The sequence below is a fragment of the Fusarium keratoplasticum genome, chromosome 13, assembly GCF_025433545.1.
Source record: "Fusarium keratoplasticum isolate Fu6.1 chromosome 13, whole genome shotgun sequence".
NCBI classification, from domain to species: Eukaryota; Fungi; Ascomycota; class Sordariomycetes; order Hypocreales; family Nectriaceae; genus Fusarium; species Fusarium keratoplasticum.
In genome coordinates, this window is record NC_070541.1 from 101,593 (window position 1) to 128,009 (window position 26,417).

Consider the following 26,417-nt stretch of genomic DNA (forward strand, 5'->3'; position numbering starts at 1 on the left):
CCCTTATATAATAATTAACTTAAAAAAAACCCTTTTTAATTATAATAATAAAATTATCTAATATAAAATTAATTATCTTAAGGTCTTTATTAAAAAAAAAAACTAAGAGATTTTATTTAATATGATATTAAATAAATAATATAATCTTATACTTAGATATTTATAATTATAATACTATAACATATATTTTAATTAGAGAATTAGCTAAGTATTTTTTTTTTAAAAAATAAAATACCTTTTATAAGAAATAATAACTTAAGATATAATATAAGATCTTAAACTTTTATTAAAAATATTAAAGAAATTAAAAAGAAATAACATATATATATAGTAAGTATAATAGATAAGCAAGTATAATAAAAATCCCTTACCTTATATCTTCTTTATTTAATTAATTAACTTATAATTACCTAATATATTAAGCCCTAGTAATAAGGCTAAAATACTTCTAGTACTTTAAGCTATTTAAAATAATCTAAAATTAAGTCTCTAATAGGCTATTATTATTTATAAAGTCTATTATTAAACCTTATATCGCTAATAATAAGGTATCTAATCTCAATATAATATTATCTAGAAATTATATTAGCTATTTAATCTAGAGGAATAGATTCTTATTTATTTTATTCTTAACTTAGATTTACGAGGATTTCCCCCCTAGCTTCGCGATATTAAAAAAATAGCTAATTAATTACTTATCGACTATGATATATTACTTATTAATAGATATTAGGCTTTAAATTTTATTAAATAATACCTAGAGCTTAGGATATATTTTCTTTAGAAATATAATTACTAAAAAGCTAAATATAAAGATTTAATTATTATTTATAATTAATTTTAGCTTATAATAAATATAATTATAAAATATAATATTTAATTAAATAATATTTATAACTTTAATAAAATTAGCTTTCTTATAGGTATAATTATAAATAAAATAATTATTATAAGCTTAAAAAGATATTTAAAGCTAAAATTAATATAGCCTAAAAATTAAAAATAAATTATAATAATCTAAGTAATTAATATAAAAGGCTAATTAATCTTATTATTTAGTATTAATATAAGCTAATATTATCTTATTAATTAATACTAATAAAATAACCTCTTAGGTAATTAAGTTATTATAATAACCTAAAATAATTAGATTAATAATAAAATTAATTTTAAGTAGCTTAAATACTTTAATTAATATATAATTAATTAATTAATTAATTTTTATTATTTTTTAATTCTTAATAATTATAAAAATTATTATTTTATTAAATTTAAGAAATATTATAAAAAAAATAAAATTATTTAGTTTTTTATATTACTTTATTTCTTTTATTTATTTTAGCCCCTTAATATTAAGTACTTTAATATGTTAAAAAAGGCTTATAATTAAGAAATAAAGTATTTAATTAAATATTTTATAATATATATTTTAAAGACTAAATTCTTTTTAGCCTTTTATATAATATATAAGATTATTATAATAAAAAGAAGTATTAATATATTATTTAAAGAGACTAGATTTATTTCTCTTAATCTAAGAAATATAATCTTAAAGCTTAATATATAGCTATAAATATTAATATTAGTTAAGGAGGTATTTAATTAATTAACCTCTTAGGTATTAAAGACTCTAAAGATTATATTTAAGGCCTAATCTTAGTTTAAATACCTTAAGAAATAAATTAAAAAGTATTAAAATAGCTCTCTAGAGTTAATTCTTAAAGTATTAAAGTCTTTTATAAAGGGAATAAAGGTAATTATATATAAGATAGCTCTTATTTAGGTAGAGGTTTAAGACCTTTAATAAGTAAATAAGATATTAAGCTAGTACTAGAAAATAAAAAAGACTTAGTTATAAAAAAGAGGGGTAATAAGAATAAAAGAAAAAAAATAAGTAATTAATTAAATAAATATTAATATATAGGTAATAATTAAATTATTATAAAGTAGTAATTAAGGGAGGTTAATATAATTAAGTATTTAATATTATAATATCTATAATAAGCCTAATTATAATATAAGGACTTATTAAGTAATAATTAAGATATCTAGGGAAAAGTATAATAAATAGTTTTAATTAATTAAATAATTTATTATATTTTTATTATAATTTTTATTAAAAAGGTTAAGATTTTTATTATATTTATTTATTTATTATACTTACTATATATATATATTAAATATAAAATATTTATTTACTTAAAGAAATATAATATAAGTATTATATAAATAAAATTAATAAAATTAATAAATAATTATATATAATATAAAATAATTTTATAAATTAAAAAAAAACTTAAAATAAATAATAAAAATATTAAAAAAAAATAACTTAAGAATATTTTATTATAATATTATATTTATAAAAAACTTTTTATAAAATAACTTAATATATATAATAAATAAGTATTATAATTATATAAATATTATAAAAATCCTAATCTCTAAGCTAAAAATTATAATAAAAATATTATAAATTATTTAATTAATTAAAATTATTTATTATATTTTTCCTTAGATATCTTAATTATTACCTAATAGGTTATTATATTATAACTAAGCTAATTATAAATATTATAATATTAAACTCTTAGTTATATTAATTTTCTTTAATTATTATATCTTAATAATTTAGTTATTACTTATATATTAATATCTATTTAATTAATTATTTATTTTTCTTTTTTAATTATTATAACCTTTTTTTTTTATAATTAAGTTCTTTTTACTTTTTAATACTAATTAAATACCTTATTTATCTCTTAAAAGTCTTTATTCTTAATAGCTAATAAAATAACCTAATATATAATTACTTTTATTCTCTTCTTAAGAGACCTTAGGGCTTTAAGGATTAACTCTAAGGAGCTACTTTAATACTTTTTAATTTATCTTTTAAAGTATTTAAATTAAGATCTAGCCTTAAGTATAATCCTTAAGGTCCTTAAGACCTAAGAGATTAAAGGTTTAGATCCCTCCTTAGTAAGTATTAAAGTCTATAGCTATATATTAAGCTTTAAGACTATAATTTCTAAGTTAAAGAAAATAAAATTTATTTTTTTAAAAACCCTCTTAATATTTCTCTTTATTATAATAGCCTTATATATAATATAAAAGGCTAAAAAGAACTTAATTTTTAAAATATAAATTATAAAATATCTAATTAATTATTTTATTTTTTAATTATAAACTTATTTTAATATATTAAAATACTTAATATTAGGAGGCTAAAATAAATAAAATAAATAAAGTAATATATAAAATTAAATATTTTTTTTTTTATAATATTACTTAAATTTAATAAAATAATAATTTTTATAATTATTAAAGATTAAAAAATAATAAGAATTAATTAATTAATTAATTATATATTAATTAAAGTATTTAAGCTATTTAAAATTAATTTTATTATTAATTTAGCTATTTTAAGTTATTATAATTACTTAATTACCTAAGAGGTTATTATCTTAGTATTAATTAATAAAATAATATTAATTTATATTAATAATAAATAATTAAATTATATAACGTACATAATAAGCATATGCACCAAACAAGTATGTGCACCAAAAATCCCTCAATCATCACCAATGCCATTTGATCAATTAATTATCAACCAAAAATCATGCCTCAACTCTATTCTGAACGTCAAGTCCTTCTTGCGCTTCAAGCTCTCCAAAATAACCCAAATTTAAGTCTCCGAGGCGCTGCTAGGCTATACCAAGTTAACTATTGGGCCTTACGTCGCCGGCACAATGGCATTCAATCTCGACGCGATTGGATTCCTAAATCACGCAAACTATCTAATCTAGAGGAACAGATCATTATTCAGTTCATTCTCGACCTGGATTCGCGAGGATTTCCCCCGCGACTGCGTAGTGTTGAAGAAATGGCCAATCGATTGCTCGCCGACCGCGACGCGCTACCCGTCGGCAAGCGCTGGGCTTCCAACTTCGTTAAGCGACACCTAGACCTCAAGACGCGTTTTTTTCGGAAGTACGACTACCAGAGAGCTAAGTGCGAAGATCCAGCTATTATTCGTAACTGGTTTACGGTTGTGGCGAACGCAATCGCGAAGTACGGCATCCGATTAGAAGATATCTATAACTTTGATGAGACTGGCTTTATGATGGGTATAATTCAAAGCGGAATGGTCGTCACAGGCACAGATAGGCGTGGAAAGCCAAAATCAGTGCAGCCTGGAAACCGGGAATAGATTACAATCATTCAAGCGATCAATGCGGAAGGCTAGGCGATCCCGCCGTTCATCATCGGCGCGGGCCAATATCACCTCGCCAACTGGTACCGAGAAAGCAACCTCCCGGGCGATTAGGCTATTGCGACGACCCAAAATAGCTAGACCGATAACGAGACTAGTCTAGAGTGGCTAAAGCACTTTTGACCGGTGTACAACTAATCGATCAATTGGTTCCTATCGTCTCTTAATCCTCGATGGCCATGAAAGTCATCATTCTATCGATTTTAAGAGGTTTTGCTAGGATAACAATATTATCACGCTCTGTATGCCACCTCATTCATCTCATCTGCTTCAGCCCCTTGACGTCGGGTGCTTCAGCGTGCTCAAGAACGCTTACGGTCGAGAAATTGAGCATCTGATCAGATGCTCTATAACCCACGTTTCGAAGACCGAGTTCTTTCCGGCCTTCCACGCCGCATTTCAGGCCACCATGACACAAAGAAATATCAGATCAGCCTTCAGAGGAGCCGGGCTTGTTCCTCTTGACGCGGAAAGTGTGGTCTCGAAGCTTGATGTGCAGCTACGGACTCCAACGCCGCCTGAGGAAGTGGCTGAACCCTTGACCCCCTTGGGTCTCAAAGACCCCAAAGACCGTGCTTGAGGCTCAATCTCAGTCAGATTACCTCGAGAGACGAGTTATAACGCATAAAAGTAGCTCCCTAGAGTTAATTCTAGAAGCTATACGGTCTTCTTCTAAGGGAATAAAGATAGTTATGCATAAGGTTGCCTTACTCGAGGCTCGGGTCAAAGACCTTGAACAGGCGAATGAGATACTAAGCCGGCGCCGGAGGGCAAAAAGGACCCGACTACAGAAAAGAGGGGTAATGACGGTAGAGGAAGGACGGCAAGCAATTGATCAAATGGATGTTGATGCGCAGGTAGTGGCGGAATCGTCGAGAAGTGGTGGTCAAGGAAGGTCGGCGCGACCGGGTGTTCGGCGTTGTGGTGTCTGCGGCAAGCCCGGCCATAATGCAAGGACCTGTCAGGTAGTAATTGAGACGTCTGGGGAAGAGTATAGTGAGTAGTTTTAATTGATCAAATGGTTTGTGATGTTTTTATTGCGGCTTCTATCTTATGGGTACAGGAAAAGTGGTGCACATACTTGTTTGGTGCACATGCTTATCATGTACGTTAGCCTTTTATATTAATTATTTAAATAATTATAATTTATTTTTAATATCTAAGCTAAATTAATTTTAATTTTAAATATTTTTTAACCTTATAATAATTATTTTATTTATAATTATATTTATAAGAAAGCTAATCTTATTAAAGTTATAAATATTATTTAATTAAATATTATATTTTATATTTATATTTATTATAAACTAAAATTAATTATAAATAATAATTACATTTTTATTTTTAATTTTCTAATAATTATATTTTTAAAAAAATATATCTTAAGGTCTAAGTATTATTTAATAAAATTTAAAGCTTAATATATATTAATAAGTAGTATATTATAATTAATAAGTAATTAATTAGCTATTTCTTTTATATTATAAAGCTAGGAAAGAAATCCTTATAAATCTAAGTTAAGAATAAAATAAATAAGAATCTATTCCTTTAGATTAAATAGCTAATATAATTTTTAAATAATATTATATTAAGATTAAATACTATATTATTAATAATATAAGATCTAATAATAAACCTTATAGATAATTATAGCTTATTAGATACTTAACTTAGGGTTATTTTATATAGCCTAAAGGGTAAGAAATATTCTAAACTTAATAAAAGCCTATAATATACTAGGTAATTAAGAAATAATTAATTAAATAAAAAAGATATAAGTTAAGGGATTTTTATAATACTTATATAATTATAATACTTACTTATTATATATATTATAATAAAATTACTTAAATATATATATTATAACTTAGAAATTAAATTTATAAATAAGAAATATCTTAGCTTTAATAAATTCTATTTATTTAATAAGATATAATTACTAATATTAAAGAAATATATTAATAATATATTATAAAAAAAATATATTAAGAAAAATAAATTACTTATTAAATACCTTATTATATTTATTTTAAAAAATAAATAAAAAAACCTTAGTTTTGTATTAATTTTAAGATATTTAATATTATTATAATTAAGAATTAAATATTATTACTTCTTATTAATAAGTTAAAAGATTAATTATTTAAAATAAAATATTTTATTATATTTAACCTTAAGGGAGTATATAACCTTATTTATATTAAGAAAAGATATAAATAAAAAACTATTTTTTATATTAAATATAAATTATTTAAATACTATATTATACTTTTTAAACTTATTAATATACTTATTATATTTTAATAAATAATTAATAATATATTATAAGAATACCTAGATATATTTATTATATATTACTTAAATAATATCTTTATTTTTTTTTAAAATAAAAGAAAATATATAAAATATATTTATAAGGTATTATAAATATTAGAAGATATTAAGTTATTAATAAAACCTAAGAAAAATAAGTTTTATATATTAGAAATAAAATTTCTTAGATATATAATCTCTTATAATAAGATATATATAAACCTTAAGAAGATCTTAGTAATTAAAAAATAAAAAAAATTAATAAATATTAAGGAAATATAAGCCTTTTTTAATTTTATTAATTATTATTACAAATTCCTTAAATAATTTAAAAAAATTATTATATTATTAATTAATCTTATAATAAAAAATTAATTATATTTAGGATTAGAGCTAAGAAAACTTTTAATAAAATTAAGGAACTTATCTTATATAAACCTATATTTAAGATATTTAATGTATTTTAATAAATTAAAATTAAAATAAATACCTTAGATTTTATATTAAGGGCTTAAATTAAATAATAAAATAATAAAAAACTCTTATATATTATTATATTTTATTTCTATAAGTTATATAAAATAAAACTTAATTACTATATTTATAATAAAGAATTCCTTATAATAATTAACATTTTTAAGGAATTCTAATATTACTTTCTTAAGAATAAGTATTAAATTAGGGTATATATAAATTATAAAAATATTATTTATTTTATAAAAACTTAACAACTTAATATATAATAACTATAATATATTAAATATCTTTTAGAATTTAATTATATTATTATTTATATTAAAGAAATAAAAAATAACAAGACTAATATTATTAGCTAATAACTTAACCTTAATACTAAGATAATTATAATAAAAGAATAACTCTTATAATTTATATAAAAAAGATATCTTAAATAATAAATAATTACTTATATTAAGTAATATATAGTTTTATATTACTTACTATATAAATAAAAAAATAAGATTATTATTAATATTACTCTTAGAGAACTTAGAAGACTTATAATTAAATAAATAAACTAAGTAAAAAGCTAATAAGGGATAATTATATATTAGAAATATATCTTTATATTATAAAAATATATATAAGAGTTTATTAAATATTATTATTAGATTATAAAATATATTAAGAAACTTAATAATAAAGACTTCTAAGAAATAATATATTAATACTTTAATTAAGAAAGCCTTAATATAAGTCTAAGTAATTATATATATTATAAGATTTACTAAGGAAATTAATAGCTAATTTAATAAAAAATAATTATTAATATTAAACTAAGTAATCTTAATATTAAACTTATAATTTATAAATAATCTAAAATTATAAAAATATTATATTAGATTAATAAAGCTATTTATATAATAAAATAAGGTAATTTACTCTTAAAATAAATCTAATAATATAATAAATAATTCTTAAATAATAAAGAAATAAATAAGTAATAAATCCTAAAGAAATTATAATATAACCTTATTTATAAAATATATAGTTATTAATTATATAGCTATTAAGAAATTAATAAAACCTTAAAATAAATTAAGATAATATTTATTTTTCTTAATATAAAGAAAATTATTTTAATAATTATTAATTAATATACTCTTTATATATAAACTAAGGCATAATATTATAAACCTTATAAAAAAATATAATTACTCTTAATTATAAAATAATTATAAGATTTAATTATTATAAATTTTATTATTAAATTACTTTTATTAAAAAAACTAGCTATTAAAAACTTTTATAATAATATTTATATTATTATAAATAGACCTATAAAATTTTCGTATTTCATATTTTATAAAAAATTAATTATAATTAAAGAATTTATTTATTTTTTTTATTTTTATATTACTAAGATATATAATATATTACTTAAGATTATTATAGATTAAAGATTATTATTTATTTTAAAATTTTAGTAAAGCCTTATAAGATACTTAGGAATTAATTATAAGCTTTTTAATATATATTATAAAAAGGTAAATAAATAAATAAAATATATAAACTAAATATTAAAATAATACCTTTAATATTATATTAATTATAAGTAAACTAATTAAGTTAAAAAGCTATTAGCTATATAGCTAGCCTATAGTATAGCTATAAATAAAAATATAAAAATTATATTAGCTTATACTAACTTTAGATTTATATTAAATATATATTAATAAATATAAGATAATATTATTAACCCTGAGGCTATTTCCATTAATAATTAATTAAAAAACCTTTATAAAGAAATATAAATAAAACTTAAATTTATTAGAAATAAAATAATAAATTATATTAATAAAAAAAAGATTAAGAGATTAATCTTTTTAAAGAGAGATATAATTTATTTTATAATAAAAAATATTAAAATAAAATAAAATAATAAAAAACTTAATTATAAATATATTAAATTATATAAAATTAAGTAAAAAATCTTAAAATATAATTATAAATTAAACCTATTACCTAAGGTTAAGCTTTATTTAATCTTTTATATTTCCTTACTTAAATTAATATAAGATATTATCTAAGTTAAAACTAATAATAAACTAAAAGCTAAAGTTAATAGATTAGAAAAATATACTATAAATACTATTTTTAATATAAATAAAATTAATAATAAAATAATATATTTTATTAAATAAAAAAATTACTTAGACTTAGAAAATACTTAGGAATTATTAAAATATTTTGTTAATATATAATACTTTTTAAAAGATTTTTATTAATAATATTAATAAAAAAAAACTTAAGATTAATAATATTTTAATTAATAAGATTTATAATACCTATAAATTATACTATAAATGTAGCCTCTAACTCTACCTTCTCTATTACTTTTAACTTATTTAATAACTAAAAGTCCTAAGAAATTATCTCTATGCCTTTAGTCTATAGCTAATATTTCTAATACTAAAGGCAAATTAATTAAATAAGGACCTTATTTATTTATACTTAAGTCTCTTAGGTTTCTTATTATAAATAAAAAAAATCCTCTTTAATATATTTCTCTTTAGAGTTAAGATGATTTAATTCCTTAATAATTTAAGTTATTAAGGATTATAATAAATAAAAGAAATTAAAAAAATAATAAGAAAAACTAAAAAGATATAAATAAGTACTAGATATATCTTTTAATATATTACATAAGTATCCCTAATAGGTATATTTATTATAATAATTAGATTTCTTAGGTAAAGTTAAGTAATAAAGACCTTATAAATAATAAAATAAATATAATATAATTTTAAAACTTAAATAATTAATAATATTACCTAATTTAATAATAGCTAAATACTTTTTTAAAAAAATAATTAAATATAATTAATAAAAAAATAATTATAGGTTTAAATTAAGATATATTAATATGAGATCTATAGTTATAAGTATAGCCTTAAAAATATAATTAATAAAAAAGAGATATTATATTATAACCTAATATACTTAGAGGCTATATAACTAAGGAAAGGACTTATTATATTAATTAATTATTATTAAATTAGCTTAAATTATACTAAGATATTATAATTCCTTTATAATCCTTAATAAGCTTATAACTAAATAATAATTAATACTTTATAAATTAGTATAAATTAATTTAATTACTTTAATATATAAAATATACTTATTATACTTTCTTATATAATAATTACCTTAGCTATTAATATAACTTAGTTATACTTAATACCCTTAAGTATATTACTAGATATAACCTATATCCTCTGCCTTAGAGTATATTACCTAATCCTTTATTAATATAAACCTAGTATAACTAGTTTATCTCTTAAGAAAATACCCTTTTATTATAAAGAGCCTATATACCTTATAAAACTTTGATATAGCTAATTATAAGACATAATCTATTTATAATAAAGTCCCTTAATATATAATTATTTAGTTATTAAGTAATTAATAAGTCTATTTCTTTACCTAGGTATTATAAGTAGCCTTAAAGAAATAAATATATTACTATAAGATATAACTAAAAAGTATCTTAGCTATTTAATAAAAATATTACTTATATAGCTTATTTAATAAATTTAAAATCTTAGTCTTTTTATTTTATTATATAAAATAAATAAACTTAAATTAAAAAAACTAAGCTATTTAAATAAAAATAAATAAGTTATTATTAAAGTTACTTAGCTCTTATTATATATATTATAATATAATTCTTATTATTACTAGGGATTATTTCTTATTAATGCCTTAGCTAGCTAAGTATATATCTTTTTAGCTAAGTATAATATAAAAGCTTAAAATAAGAGGCTTAAATAGCTAGCTAAAAAGTATTTATTAGATTAAGGTAATATAAAACTTATAAATATTATATTTTAAAATAAGGTTATTATTTTTTTTTATACCTTTTCTTTATCTTACTCTTATAAATAAGTAATAATCCCCTCTATAATACTAACCTAGCTATTTATTAACTTAATAATATTTATTAAAAATACCTAATTATTATTATCCTTAATAAAATAATTAGTTTTATAAAAGATAATATAATAGTAAAAAACTAAGAGTTATTTTATCTTCTTAAAGTATTATATTAATATTAATTAATTCTTAAAATTATAGAAATTAATTAAAGGGTTTTTATTTTCTAAGATTATAGCTTTATTAAATTACCTTAATTTCTTAACTTATTACTTTATTAATTTTTACTTACTTAATCTATTACTAGCAAGGGTATTAATATCTTAGAAATAAGCCTTAGCAGCGGCTATAATATAGCAGAGGTTAACCTTTAAACCTCGCGAGGTAGCCCCCTCTTTATTATCTTCTCTCTTATCTTTAGTATTACTATCTAACCTCCTAAAGATAAGCTTTAATAGTAGTAATAATATATAAGATAATTATATCTCTAGGTCTTAAAGACCCTATAAGTAATCTAAAAAACTAATTTAAATAAGTTATAATACTTATTTTACTTATATAATTAACCCCTTATGTATAATATTATTTTTCTTTTTTATATCTCGCTATACCTAGATATAATTTACTTATATATTAATAAATTATTTCTTTTTATTTTTTAATAATATTAGCCTAAGGAATAATAATATCTTTATTATTATTTCTTATCTTATTATTATTATTAATATTAATAATACTAAAAATAAATCTTATATTATAAAATAATTAATAAGCCCCTTTATTATAAAATATATCTATAGCTTATAAGCTTTTTATAAATAATCTAATAATTTCTTTTATATATTAATATATATTCTTTTATCTTATCTAGCTATTTTATATAAAAGTTATATTTATTAGTAGTAATATATTTATAGCTATTTAAAATAGCTTAACTATTAATTTACTTATATAAGGAGTTAGTATTATAATTTCTAATACTTTACTTCTTTAGTTTATTAACTAGTTATAGATTATATATTATAAGAAGCTATATAGCTAACTTTAATATATCTTTAATTATTTAATATTACTTAGATTATAAATATCTCTCTTAGCTCTTTAGCTTTAAGATTAGGTAAGTCTTATATAATAAGTAAATAATAACTTAATAATTTATATTATAATAAAATAATATATTAATCTTTATTTTAATTATTATATTTTTAAGTATATTTTACTTAATTAAAGCTCTCTTAAGTAATATTAAAAATAAAAAAAAATAAAAACCTAATTAAATAATAAATACCTTAATAAATCTTAAATCTAATATAATAAAATAAAATAAAAAAAAATATTAGCTTATTATTTAAATTTTATATTATTTTTTATTATTATTTATTTTACTTACCTCTTTAATACTACTATATATATATTACTAAGAAAAATCCCCCTTATTATAATATACCTCTTATTTTATTTCTTCCCCTTAGTATTACTTTACCTAGCTATTCTAACTAACTTACTTTATTATTACTATAATAATTTCTCTTAAATTACTTTTATTAATCTTATTTTACTTTTTAATTTTTTTTTTATTTTTATTTTCTCTCTCTCTTTTATTTATATAATTTATCTTCTCTTTATTAATCCTAACTTATTAAAATCTAATATTTTTATTAATTAAAAAGCTAGCTTTTTTATAAAAAAAGCTCTTTACTTTACTAAGGCCTAACCCTAAGTAACCACTTCTGCTATTTTCGCTATATAAGGTACTTCTCTTAACCTATAAGGAGCTAGCTTTTTTACTAAAAAAGCCCCCTGCTATAGTAGCTAGAATTCTCTTATAGAAAGAAACTATTATTAGCTTAACTAATAGTTTTTATAATTAATAGGCCTGGGTTAAAGTATATTAATAATAAATCTAAGGTTATAGGTATAGCTTTAAAAATAAAATTAATAAAAGAGAGGTTTATATTATAGCTTAATATACTCTATAACTATATAATTAAAAAAATACTTATTATACTAGCTAATTAATATAAGATTAATATAAATTATATTAAGATATTATAATCCTATTATAATTCTTAATAAGGTTATAGCTAGATTATAATTAATAACTTATAATTTATTATAAGTTAAATTTAATTACTTAAGTATATAAAATATATTTATTATTATTTTTTTCTATATTAGTTATCTTAGCTATTAATATAATTTAATTATATTTAATACCTTTAAGTTTATTACTAAATATAACTTATATTACTTATTTATATATATATAATATTCTTTTTTATTAATATAAACCTAATATAATTAGTTTATTTCTTAGGAACCTTATAATTATTATAATTATAAAAAAAAATAATTTTATTAATCTTATAAATAAGAATTAAAAATATAAAAATATAAATAAAATATCTTATTTTAAGCTTATAAAAACAATAAAAAACAAAATATTAAAAAAAAAGAAAAAATAATAAAAAAAGCTTAATAAAAAAATTAAAAAAAGCTTAATTAAAAAGCTTAAGATTAATCTTTATTTACTTTTTTATATATTTATTTTTAACCTTAAGTCTTATAACTCTTACTATAAGTAGAATATAATTAATTACTAAAGGTTTAAGGTTAAGTTAAATAAAATATAATTTAAAAAAAAGTAAATTATATTAAAAAATTCTTAAATACTAAGGTTATATTAATATCTTAGGAATAAAAAAGGTTGTAAATATTAAATAAGCTAGAATTAATTATTTATATAATATTTTATTTTATAACTAATTTTTATTTTTTTTTAACAATATATCTTAATTTAAAAAAAAATATATCTTTAGGAGTAAGCTATAAGTATTATACTAAATATTTATATAAAATAAATATACCTTAACTAAGATATATTTATAATATATAACAAGGTATATTATTAATATAAGCCCTAGACTTAGGTAATTTTTTTATTTATTTATATAATATATTTTAAAATACTTTTTTAAAAATATTTTTATAATTATTAAAAATTATTATAAACTTAATAATATAATATATTAAATATATATCTAAAATTCTTTTTTTATTAAACTTAATTTATTAATAACAGGACTTAGAGAAATTAAATAAAATAATAAATTAAAGTCTTTAATATCTTTAAAAAAATAAAAAATTTTATTTATTTAATAATTAGCTAAATATTTAATAAAGCTAAGTTATAAGAAATTTAATCTTACTATTAATAAATAATATTACTAAAAATAATAATTTTATAAATTTTATAAATTAAAATTAAAAATATAAAAATATAAATAAAATATTTTATTTTAAAGTTATAAAAATATTAAAAAATAAACTATTAAAAAAAAAGCTTAATTAAAAAACTTAAAATTAATTTTTATTTACTTTTCATATATAATTATTTTTAATCCTAACTTTTATAATCCTTGCCCTATATAAAATATAATTAATTATTAAAGCTTTTAAATTAAATTAAATAAGAAATAATTTAAATAAAAATAAATTATATTAAAAAACCCTTAAATACTAAGTATATATTAATATTTTAAAAATAAAATAAGTTATAAATATAAAATAAGCTAGAATTAATTAGTTATATTATATTCTATCTTATAATTAATTTTTATTATTTTATAAGACTAAGAACTTAGTTTTTTTTTTAAAAATATACCTTAGGTTAAAATAAAAATATATCTTTAGAAATAAACTATAAGCGCTGCGCTAAATATCTATATAAAATAAATATACCTTAATTAAGGTATATTTTTAATATATAATAAGAATTATTATTAAAAATAATAATATAAGTAATATATATAAATTAAGGTAATTTATATAAATAGCTCTAATTTATAATAAGTTGAATTTTTTTTAGTTTTTTACTAAGTTAAGTTATTTTACTAAGTCTCCCCGCCTGGGTTATATTATAGCTTTAATACTATTTAGATAGTAATAATACCTAGGGTAAAAAAAAGATATTAATATAAGAGCTATTACTAATTATAAGGCTAGGTACTCTTAGAAGTAAAATAAATTTAAATTTAAATAACTAGTTTTAAAGTAAGAAATAAGTAAAATTATTTTATATAAGGCTAAGTAATAAGAATACTTAAAATCTAAAAATATTTAAGTTAATAAGTAAGGTATTAGTATTAAAATTATTATAATATTTAAGACTAATTTATTTATATAAAATAAGCTTAGGATTTAAATTTAAGTTTTTTTTATTTTAGATTTTAGTAATTTTATTACTTATTTATACTAAAAACTATATAATTAATATTACTTCTAATAAGATTATTTTATATAAAAAGAATATTATACTAAGAATGCCTTAAGTAATATAATATCCTAAGATAAAACTTAGGTAAGGTCTTTATTACTTATATATATGCTATTAACGCCTATATAAAGCACTCATCACTTCTAAATAGATAATATAGATATAAAATATAATACTCTAAGATTAGCGAGATGCTCCTTAGTACGAAACTAGTTTCGATCATTTAGTGGGGAATAGTAGTACTTCTAGCAACCACCAGCTCCCGGCCAAGGTAGAGCAGGGCATCAAACGTACTACTCAGGTGACTGTCACGCAGAGCTCGGATATTGCAAACGTCAACGAGACGAGATATGGGCACCAAAGGCAGTGGAGGTAGAGGTTTTACCGGTGCTGGGACGGCGCCTCACGGCCAGCTGGGATATTGTCTCCCGTACATGGTCTGGAGTATTGGCTTATGATCCGTGACTTAATTCCATTCCTGTTATAAAGAATAGATGTACTCTTCATCAGATCCTCGTGGGCATCATATTGATCTTGATCTCTGAACTTGGCGGAAGCTAGAATTGAATCGCTCCATTGCTCGTCCTTTCCGCAAAGTCATGATGTCTACATGCAGGGCGAAGAAGAGGGCCTGGGGGAACTGGGTCTCGTGGGGCATGTGCCAGGGACTTACTGCTACGCCGGGGAGTCGGCCTCGGTGTGTGCCTGAGGAAGATCCGGGCGATGAGAAGGCCGCAGTGGTTCTTGACAATGCCCGTCAGGGGCAGACCCCGGCCCCTGCCTCGCCGAACCTGGGTTCGTTTGGTGCCAGGGATAATGCGACAGAACCCGGCCAACCTGGGGCGCATAAATGCTTCAACGTTGTGTGCAGATTATGTACGAGGTACACATCTTCCGGGACATGACCCGAGTGGAGAGGACTCACTCACCGCTTCACCCCATCTGCTGGACGCTCCCAAACGGCATGGATCACCGCGCTGCCCTGAGGTTGTCCAGTTTGACCCCGCAGCACTGTTAATGATTATACTTTAATCAGCAGTCCCCCGCGATTCAAAAGAAACATGCCCAAGATGCCCAGATTCGACAGTTCACCTCTTCAGTAACACTTCCCTGCCGTTTTAGACACTCATCTTACACATCCTTCCTCGCCTTCCTCACAGCTACCATGCCCAACGTTGAGGAATTCCAGCTTCATCCTCTGGGTTGGGGGAATGACCCAGAGGAGGAGCGCTTCAAGATCTCCACGCTCGATTACTTGTCGGCGATGACCTACAATAACTATACTCTATTCTTCAAGCTGGATGACGCGGAGAAGAAGTCAGTACTAGCACATGCCTTTCCCAATGGAGTCACTGACCCTTGACAGCAAAGTTGAAGCCGTACTGAAGGAAGGGCTGGAAAGAACACTCAGCCAGACAAGACATCTTGTTGGGATCATTGAAAAGGACGAAGAGGGAGGCCACTCTTTTGTCAAACGAAAGGACAGCACAGTTAAGTTTGTTGTGCAGCATCTCGATTCACGCGAGGATGGCTTTCGATCCTTCGCTGAGATCGAAAAGGCTCACTTCGTGTCGCCCTTGCTTGGCGATATCAACGTCTTGAGCAATGCCCCAATGACCTACGGCGAAAATCCAGAAGCCGATCCAGACAAGAGTCCCGCTGTCGCCTCATACAAAGCCAACTTCATCCCAGGCGGTCTCATCTTCAATATGCACTCGCACCACTATAGCAACGACGCCCTCGGCTATGGCAACTTTGTCCGTCAGCTGGCCGAGAATTGTTATGCCATCACCAACAAGACAGATTTCCCTTCCTTTGACCCCAAGTGCCTCGACCGCAGCCGCTTCGTTTCTCCGCCTATCCCGGAGGAGTCGCAAGTCAACGCACCCCCGCGGGCAGATCGTCACCCAGAACACAAGGACTCACAGGCGCTCATCTTTCACTTACCCAAGAGTAAGGCTGCTGAGCTGAAGAAGGCAGCCTCGCCCGTCGACGGCTCCTGGATCTCCACGTATGATGCCTTCTCCGCTCTCATGTGGCGCGTCTTCTCTAGAATTCGTGCCCCCGTCTACAATCCGGACCCGGACTCCAAGCCGCTCTGGGCCGAGGGTGTCAACATAACAAAGCGTGTCAGCGATCCTCCAATGCCTGCCCGCATGCAAGGCAACCTCTTCTTCGCTCCCATGTCTACCATGTCCACCATACCGCAGTTGACGTCAGCCGAGATCATCTCAGAAGCGCCGCTCTCCAAGCTTGCAAGCTATTCGCGCCAGATGACCGACAGCGTCATCAGCGAGATGCTGGCGGGGGTGATGCAGATGCTTGCCCCTATCCGAAACAAGCCAGATCTGTCGGTTCGCGTCAATTCCTTCCCGCCCATGACTTTGGTCGTCACCGACTGGCGGGATGCTGATGTCTGCAACGCCGACTTTGGCTTCGCCAAGCCAACCGCCTTCCGCCACTTGTTTGGCAAGGCATTGTCAGAGAACATTGTCATGGTCTACGCGCCACGCAATGGACCAGCTGGTGACGATGAAGGAATAGAGGTGCAGTTTGCATTTGAGAAAGAACTTACAGAGCAGCTTGTAAATGATGCAGAGTGGAGCAAGTACTTTGAATTCAGAGGTATTGATTCAGAGTGATCTAAGTAGAAAGTAGTAATATTCAGATCTACTATTTTGCGCGCCCCCCCTTTTTCTATACGTACCTAGGGCCTGTATTTGTTGTCGCTGCTGCTCTAACCTTGCCATTCCTCCTATCAGAACTTGAAAGGCCTGGTTCTCATAAAACCACATGAGTGGATCCTTGCCTTGAGAATGGAACTCGGCAAGTTGTACACGACTGAGCCCTTGGCTGAACTGCATCCAGGTATTGTCTTTTTGCTGCTTCGTGGCACTATTCATGATCTTTTGAGCAAGCTGCATAACTTTGGCCTTATCGCCCTGTGATAGTTCGATCGCAGTCAGGGGAAATAAAGACTTTTGTTGTTGATTTCCTGGTCCGACCTGTGGCCTTCTTGTTATTGGTGTTGCTGGTCCAAGTGTTGTGGGAGCTCCCTTTGAGGGTTCATTCCTCGTCAGAAAATCTGCGCCGGCTGAAGAGATTGCGATTGAGCCAAAGTCTCACCCACCTTCTCATTCACCATTGAGGGTTCCTCCTCGTTTTCTGAGCCCTTCAACGCCTTCGTAGGCTGGGGCTCGGGGTCAAGTGGGGGAGTCACCATACCGAGCGACTTGGTTTTGTCAAATTTCAACGTGAAGTCGTTGGATGATATCCATACTACATAGGCGGCCTTGAAGACAGACTTGAAGCCAATTCCCTTTTCGCCGATAAATTCGCCGTGGCCTGTCTTCCCTGACTTGGTGCTTTGGCTGATGGCACAGATAGCCTCGACATTTTCTGCGGTGAAGCCAATTTCGTTGCAGTCTATGCGAAGACTTCCTGGTCTGTACGTAAATCTGAGAGTTGGACAAACTCCATCGTAGGTATTGTCATCGGCATTCTGGATGAGTTCGAGCAAAAAGTGGGCTGAATTGGCGTAGAGCTGACTGGATAGACTGCGCGGTAACGTGCGTTAGAGTCAAAGAGCAAGAGATCAGCTCCAAAGCACATGTTACTTACATTTCAAGACAGTTACTCAACAGTGATTCGAACCGTGTTCCGATAATGGCGACGTCCAAGGTGTGCTCTCGGCCGATACTTTCCACCGGACAACGTGCCTCCGTCCGACTCGATGTCTCCATTCTAGCCGCCATGGAGATGCGCGCACCTGCGAAACTGTTGAATTGCCGGGTGAGTTGTTGCCCTCAACAAGGGCCGACGTGACATGGGCAAGGCGGGCGAGGTTGGCTCTGCTGAGGGGGCATTTCAGGCTGCCTTGCCGTGTCCAAAGCCACAATGTCTCAGTTCCGCCACGAGTTCCATCGGGCTGTGTTGAGTCTGCCTATGACAAGGGGCCAGTTGTGCCAGCGTGGAATGCTCTGGGCTGAGAGCCTCGTTTGCTTTGTTGCCTGAGGCATTTATACCTGCAGCTGCGCGGCTCTCTTACTCACCCCCCAAGATTCTGGCGGTTCTGCCAACGAGTACGAGAGCTTCGACTGTACTCTGGCTTGTAGCCTTCCGTAGGCTGGCTGGGTGTTGAGGCGAAAAGTGGCAGTGAAAGGTCTGCGTGTCGTATGTGAACGTACTGCATTGATCTCATGCACTTCTGAATGATGACATGGTGGGCACAGCTTTTGGGGGTCAAACATCGCAGCCCAACCATATATCAAGTATCTGCAGTTCGCATAGGGCAGGGTTGTATGTGGCTCAGCGCCTTCTTTTGGATGCCTAACCTATGGTTGAAAATAAAAAAGCACCTCATTCCTTAAGCCGACCACGACGTGTTTAATCCTCTGAACTGTAAGTTGTCCAAACTCGCTCCTGGGGTTGGCTCTACCTTGCTCGTCACAATGGCCTCGACGCGTTCGCTAGCCTACCAGTCCTTAAGCGATGCAAGCAACGATATCCGCATCCTAATTATCCAACCAGCACAGAATCTAAATGACTTGATCTATTGCCATCTAGAGCATGTCACACTCGCTGCCAGCTCTAACTATGTCGCCCTGTCGTACTGCTGGGGTCGGCCCGATAAGACGGTGCCGGTGAGCATCAACGGTACAATCACATTTATCACACCTAGTCTAGCGGATGCCCTGAAAACCCTTCGCGAGCGCAATTACCTGCGGGTATGGGCTAATGCGATATACATTAACCAGACCGACATAGAGGAGCGCAGTCGCCAGGTCCTCCGCATAGCGGCGATATATCGTTCCGCCAGCGCTGTCCTGGCCAGGCCAGGCAATGCAGATGAAGACGATGTCGATACACTCCTTCATCTCATCGCAGGCGTCGAGAAACTATTAGAATTCGACGACAACTACAACCCGCTTAGGTTCCAAGACACACTAGACGGACAGGCGTTGCGCCGCGAGGCCCTTCGCTGCATCATTGACCAGGTGCGGAAACTGCGCGAAGGTGGGCCCTTTGTAGCTTTGACTTTCAGCAAGAGCAAAAGGGCAAAGGGAAAAAAGGCGTGGCGTCACATACGCTACAAATTGATAGACCGGCGCTGGGAGGCACTCGCGCGTCTGCTCGGGTCCGAGTACTGGAGCCGGGTTTGGATCATCCAGGAACTCGCCATGGCCAACCATCTCCACATTGTCTGAGGCAGTCAGTCCTTTTCATTCGGCGAAATCGCCTTTCTCGTCGCTGCCTTCAAGATGCTACACAAGGCGAGGCTGGTAGGTGACGTGCTCCCTTTCAACGTCGGCTTCCATATGGGGAACCTCATCAAGTTTCAGAGTCTGCAGAGAGAGCTGACGGCGGTCCCACTGATAAAAGCGCTGAGAATGGCATCATTTTCAAAGGCAACTGACGCGCGGGACAAGGTGTACTCGCTCATGGGGCTGACATATGACGGAACAATCATGTTCCCCACGCCAAGCTATGGGCGAGAACTGGACGACATTAACCGAGAAGCGACGTTGCGCCTCGTTCAAATCAAGAACACCCTCGACCCTATAGTCTTCAGGAGCGTACCGCCCGGGTCATGGGTAATCGATTGGTTCAACCCGGGGACGTGGTCCAACTCCCGCGCCTTGGCATACCTCATGGGCGAGACAAGATTTAGAACGCGGGTTGGCTCTCTGAGGGTCTGGGCAGCATCCGGGTCGAGTCGTCCTTGTGTTAGTCCGAAAGACACGTATTTGGAAGTCAAAGGGACCGTCATTGACACCATCCGCGGCTGTTCCGCCACCTACGATGAACGAAAGCTTGAGGGGACGCTGAAATCTGGCTGTCGTGAGGAATCTTGTTCGAAGAGCATCTCCAGAGACCGGATTCACCAATGTTTTTACGTCATCGACGGAGCAAGGAAAAGTATAGTACATCGCCCGGAGCGTTTCTTTGCTGGTATCTCTCATGCCCTGGCCGCGGCGACGCCAAATAAATAACCTAACGATATGGTCGAGTGGATATCCTGCCCTCTTAACGAGTCCTTAACTATCAGTGGTCTCTCTTTGCGCGAATGGTTTAAAACGGGGCAAAATCGCTGGTTAAATTGGACCAGGCTCAGAATGGAAAAGGAAGTGGACGCGATTTATGCGTCTGCTCTGGTTAAGAAGGTATTGAGAAGGGGCATGAGGTTGGGGGAAACCGTCAAGGGACGGGTCGGGTGGTTTACGGAGTATGCAAGGTCAGGCGACAAGGTGGCTATCCTCGCTGGCTGCAGCGTCCCTGTGGTGCTAAGGCCACTAATGTCAGAAAAGAGATATATGATTGTTGGTGACAATATTATTATGGGAATAATGAAAGGAAAGAAAAAGAGTACGTATGAAACGGAGTCGATAATCCAGTTAAATTAGTTAAGAAAGCCTCAAAGAGGAACAAAGCATACATAGTTTAAACATCGTAGGCTAATAATTCACCCACACGGAGCACTATAGAATTCATTTTATCTACTAATATAAGGGCATCTAGTTACCTAAAGAAAGTAATAAATATATTACCTTAAAGTAGACCTTGATCATGAGTTTTGGGATTCTTGTTTTGTTGTTATTCTTGTTCTGCCCTTTGTGAGCCTTGAACAGTTGGGTTTGAGGGCTACTCAGCCATGACCCTTGGCCTTAAACGCAGCTGTTACACAACATGCACTGCCTCGGTGAATCTGCCTTATTTGACCAGATGAAATAACAGCCACATCCGTGGCCCTGGCAGACAAAGGGGCATATTCTTCCTCGCAAAAAAACATCCCCAGCCACATCGCCGCATAATTACGGACCATGAGGGTCCCTGATGCGCCTCCACAGCCCCATGTCAACCAATTGACTGAGATTCTTCTCCTGGTCTTCCTGACTACCTTTTGTAATGCCGCACGAATTAGAAACTCTGGTCATAAAGCGACACAAATTCCGCGGCTGAAGTCAGGATTTTGCTGGTATGCCGCCCAGGTACATTCTATTTGTTCATCACCTCGTAATGGAGAAATTGGTGGCAGTCGTGTTTATTTGATCTAGGTATAGATGTATCAACTGGAGGGATGTGCCTTATCTAGAGAGTGCCGGGTATCTCCAGAGCATGTTCTGATTGGAACATGATCAGGGAAGTGGTGAGGTTGCTAAAGATCGATAGTACGCCACGAACAGTCTAGTCCACGAGACCTTTGTGAATATTATAGCTGCGTCTCTGCACTGAAGGAAATAGACGAGCGTACAGAACCAAGCACGTGCCGCAATTACCCTGCACTAGGCTATCTGAAGGAATAACACTCTCATAGCTATGCGGAATCGGATTCGGATTCGGATTCGGACTGAGGGCTAGGCTCACCTCCCCCCTGGGATTCCACACATTTCTTGCCTGTCTGTTTTTGATTATACAATGACATTCAAGCCTTCTGTTTGTGCAAGGCATAATAGTGCTTCTCGCCACAGGGGAGAAATGGGGATGAAGATTTGAATCATCCAGATAATCTGTTAGCTAAACCATGTCAGGATATCAGCTTGTACCTAATGGCCAAGAGTTGGCTTCCACTTCCAGTTAGCTTTCAGGGGATCTACGCGGGGTATGGGGTACGGGGTATGGGGTATCGGAATCCGGGGAAGCATCCACTTAGCACCAATGCGGAAATTCCGAGTTGGATCTATAAAATATAAAATCCCAAGGTTTAGTCAAGGTTTTAACTGGCCATGGCAAATAGTCCATATCATCTTTTTCTCTTTTCTTTTCACGCTGCATGAATATGTCAGATTTATTCGACTTTATCATCTGTGGGTGAGTCCTTGACCTGACACCATTTAAAATCCGTTAAAGACTCTCTGCTAAGATTTCCACCCCCGACAGCGGTGGGACGTCAGGATGTGTTGTAGCATCGAGGCTTGCCGAAGATCCCCGCAACGAGGTTCTCGTGATTGAAGCGGGCCCGCACAACGAACATCTGGAGAATGTTCATATGGTTGGAGGGCAAGCTTCCCCTCCTGAGATACAGTCCGTCTTTGCTGACCCTCCTAGATGGTCTCAGAATTTTGATAACGAGACCGATTGGAACATTGTTTCTGAGAAGAAGAGTTCCGTCAACGATCGACAAATCTGATTAAGTCGTGGCAAGTTACTGGGTGGATGTTCTGGATGTAATGGCACTTTGTGTGTCCGTGGTGTCAAGCAAGACTTTGATGACTGGAACCTTGAAGGTTGGAGTGGCGATGAGTTTTTTGATTACATGAAGAAGGCAAGTTTACTTCATTTCGCTTGGGCAGATCTTACGGTTTTGGATATCACACTAACAACGCCACTCCAGGCCGAGAACTTTCACTCGAAGCCATGGTTCAAGGCAGACACGACCTCACATGGATACAACGGATATCTTGACACGGAGCCCCACGATCTTGCACCGATTTCCAATTTCATCAAAGATTCCATGGTCTCAGAGGGACTGCCTCTTGACGACGATATGTTCTCTCACGGAAACAACTCCCACGGCTGTGGGCATGCCGTGAGAACTGTTTACCAGGGCCTTCGAACTACAGGAGCCGATTTTATCACAAAGACTCCTCCGAAGGATAATTTGACGCTCATGGTTAGTACATATGTTGACAAGGTTATGATTCAAAACGGCGAAAATGGAGAGCCAATTGCCGTCGGCGTGACGGTTGTCAACTCAGATGGCCGAGTGATGGATATTAAAGCCCGGAAGGAGATAATCATCTCAGGAGGGGCTTACTATAGCCCAAATATCCTGAATCGTTCCGGAGTTAGGGCTACAGAGGAGCTGAAGAAACATGGTATAACTACCATCGTTGACCTTCCGGGTGTTGGTAAGAACTTGCAAGATCACCTGGTAACTGCCTCTGAGGTCCTAGCCCCATCCTGCACTTGCTAACCTCACATTTTTAGATTGCATTCATCTTCTATCAGACAGAGAAACCAGGATTAACAACCGATCATCTGATTCACCACGACGAGGGGTTTTCAAAGTCATATGAGCTTTGGAAACAACACAAAACAGGTTTTCTGTCTAGCTTTCCCTTCGGAATATTTGCCTTTGCTCGACTTGATGAGCGACTGTCTGACTCGAAGCTCTGGAATTCAGCGCCTCGGAGAAAAGGACGCGATCCGATGGGATTAAGTCCAGCACAACCGAATGTTGAGTTTTTTACTACGGAGTGCTATGGAGGTCCAAAGCAATTCGATGACCCGCCCACTAACGGAGAGCACGCTTTTGCTATGATCGCCGAGCTCTTTGCCCCCAAGTCCCGGGGCACGGTGTCTTTGCGTAACAAAGATCCGACTGCGATACCTGTTGTAGACTGCAACTATCTCTCTGATCCTCTTGACGTTGAGGTCATGGCCGAGGCTTGCAGATTCAGCAATGAGATAATCATGCAAGGTGCTGGAACTAAGAAGATAGTCAAAGGCTCTTGGCCGCCCAGTGCCAATCATCACAAGTTCCAGACGAGGGAAGACTGGGTGCCATACGTCAGAGAGAATGCAACAACATGTAAGTCATTTACAAGGTTACTCATACCTACTCGAACATAAACCTGAACCAGAGCAAGCCGACACTAATGTAACCAGGTTACCATGCAGCCGGAACTTGTGCTATGGGCAAACAATCTGATCCATTCGCTGTATTAGATGAAAAGCTGCGTGTGAAAGGTGTGAAGGGGTTAAGAGTCGCAGACTGCAGCGTGATGCCTCTTTTGAACAGTGGCCACACTCAGATGCCGGCTTTTGGAATTGGAGAGAAAGCTGCTGATCTTATTAAAGAAGAATGGTTGCAACACACAGCTAAGCTGTAGCCCTCTTTAGTTATGTTAGGCGCAATTGCATCTGCCTAGACTCCCTTCTCGCGGAATTGCCTCTCTACTTCTTCGGCGAACTTTCCAATACTATCAAATCGCCACTCAAAAGCAACGTCTCCTTTCAACTTCTCGTAATCTCCACCCACCCCTTGTCCTTGCCTCGTCTCCCCACCACGTGAGATCCAGACGCTCCTCTGCCCAATTTGTTTTGCAGGAACGTGATCCGCAGTCAGGCTTCTCGCAACATGTAGTAACTCTCCCTTCTCTCTGTCCACGTTCAACTCATCCTTGACATGGGTGAACAGGTAGTTGAAGTTCCGATGCGAGGGCTTGTAGCTACCAATGTCTTGCGCAGTGTAGACCTTGTCAAACTCGACGGAGGGCCGGAAATGATCCAGTGTCCTGGAGATGTTCGCGTTATCGACATTTGACAGGATGATTAACTTGAAATGCTTTTTGAGGATCTCCAACCCTGGAACCGAATCGGGGAAAGGCACCCATCTGCCGACCCATGATCGAACATCATCTAGCTCATCCTCAGATACGGAAACATCCAGTTCACCTGCAAGTCTCTCAAACGACTGCGACAAGATTAAGTCGTAGCGCAATTCTGGTTCCGAAACTTCCAGATCCCAGGCAAGGGCATTGAGGCGTCGGACCAGTTCTATGGGGTTGTTCTTGTAGTTGCTTGACGAAGGGAGGCGAGAAAGGATGGACTCCAAGCCGGCAATAAAACCAGATTCCTGGTCTATCAATGTTCCAAAGCAATCGAAGGAAAGAGCCTTGAATTGTGTGAGGTCTGGGTAGGACATTGTGTAAGAGGAAAAGATAAAGAATTGACTGCGGGTAAAATATTCACAATTTCTAACAAGCCTGGCCACGTAGTCACAAAGAAAAAAGAAGACATTGGGACGATCCGAGGAAGTTGGGGCCAGATTTATACCTCTGAAAGGTAAGGGCGTAGTTGACGAGGTTTGTCATCATGTCTAGAATGACGTCAATTATCAGCTTTTACTGGTGGACTCTTAACTGTGTTGGACGACTTTTCACGTTTTGCCCTAGCATAGACCTGACCGTTGGCCCCTGGGGGTTGCGGAGGCCACTGGGTTACGAGAAGCTCCTGTTGGGCTTGAAGATGGATATTCCGCTGCTACCATTACGGGAGGTAATTGCACCATGCCAAGGACCACTCCGGATCTCTTACTATTAGTTTCGGCCATGTTGGAGCCCTGTCACTGCTGTCGTGACCACGGTTTTAACTAATGGCTTGTTTGGCCGTTGCTAGTCTTGGACAAGGTGGCTCTTGCAGAGGTTCTTG

General features: G+C 31.1%; 2 protein-coding genes and 1 pseudogene across 3 annotated transcripts, besides 1 other annotated feature; 2 read left to right on the forward strand and 1 right to left on the reverse strand.

The window, feature by feature from the left end:
- Positions 1–16,428: 16,428 nt before the first annotated feature.
- On the forward strand, positions 16,429–17,905 carry NCS57_01443800 (uncharacterized protein; the record flags this gene model as incomplete). The annotated part of the gene is made up of 2 exons (XM_053064041.1): positions 16,429–16,580; positions 16,630–17,905. The coding sequence occupies 2 exons, from the start codon at positions 16,429–16,431 to the stop codon at positions 17,903–17,905; spliced, it is 1,428 nt and encodes a 475-aa protein (XP_052906324.1).
- A 5,690-nt stretch (positions 17,906–23,595) lies between these two features.
- Positions 23,596–25,096, forward strand: NCS57_01443900 (annotated as a pseudogene). Its single transcript has 3 exons — positions 23,596–24,135; positions 24,192–24,795; positions 24,873–25,096.
- Positions 23,596–25,096: a sequence feature.
- A 35-nt stretch (positions 25,097–25,131) lies between these two features.
- NCS57_01444000 (Haloacid dehalogenase, type II) lies at positions 25,132–25,911 on the reverse strand (the record flags this gene model as incomplete). The annotated part of the gene is made up of 1 exon (XM_053064042.1): positions 25,132–25,911. The coding sequence occupies one exon, from the start codon at positions 25,909–25,911 to the stop codon at positions 25,132–25,134; it is 780 nt and encodes a 259-aa protein (XP_052906325.1).
- Between the last annotated feature and the right edge of the window lie 506 nt (positions 25,912–26,417).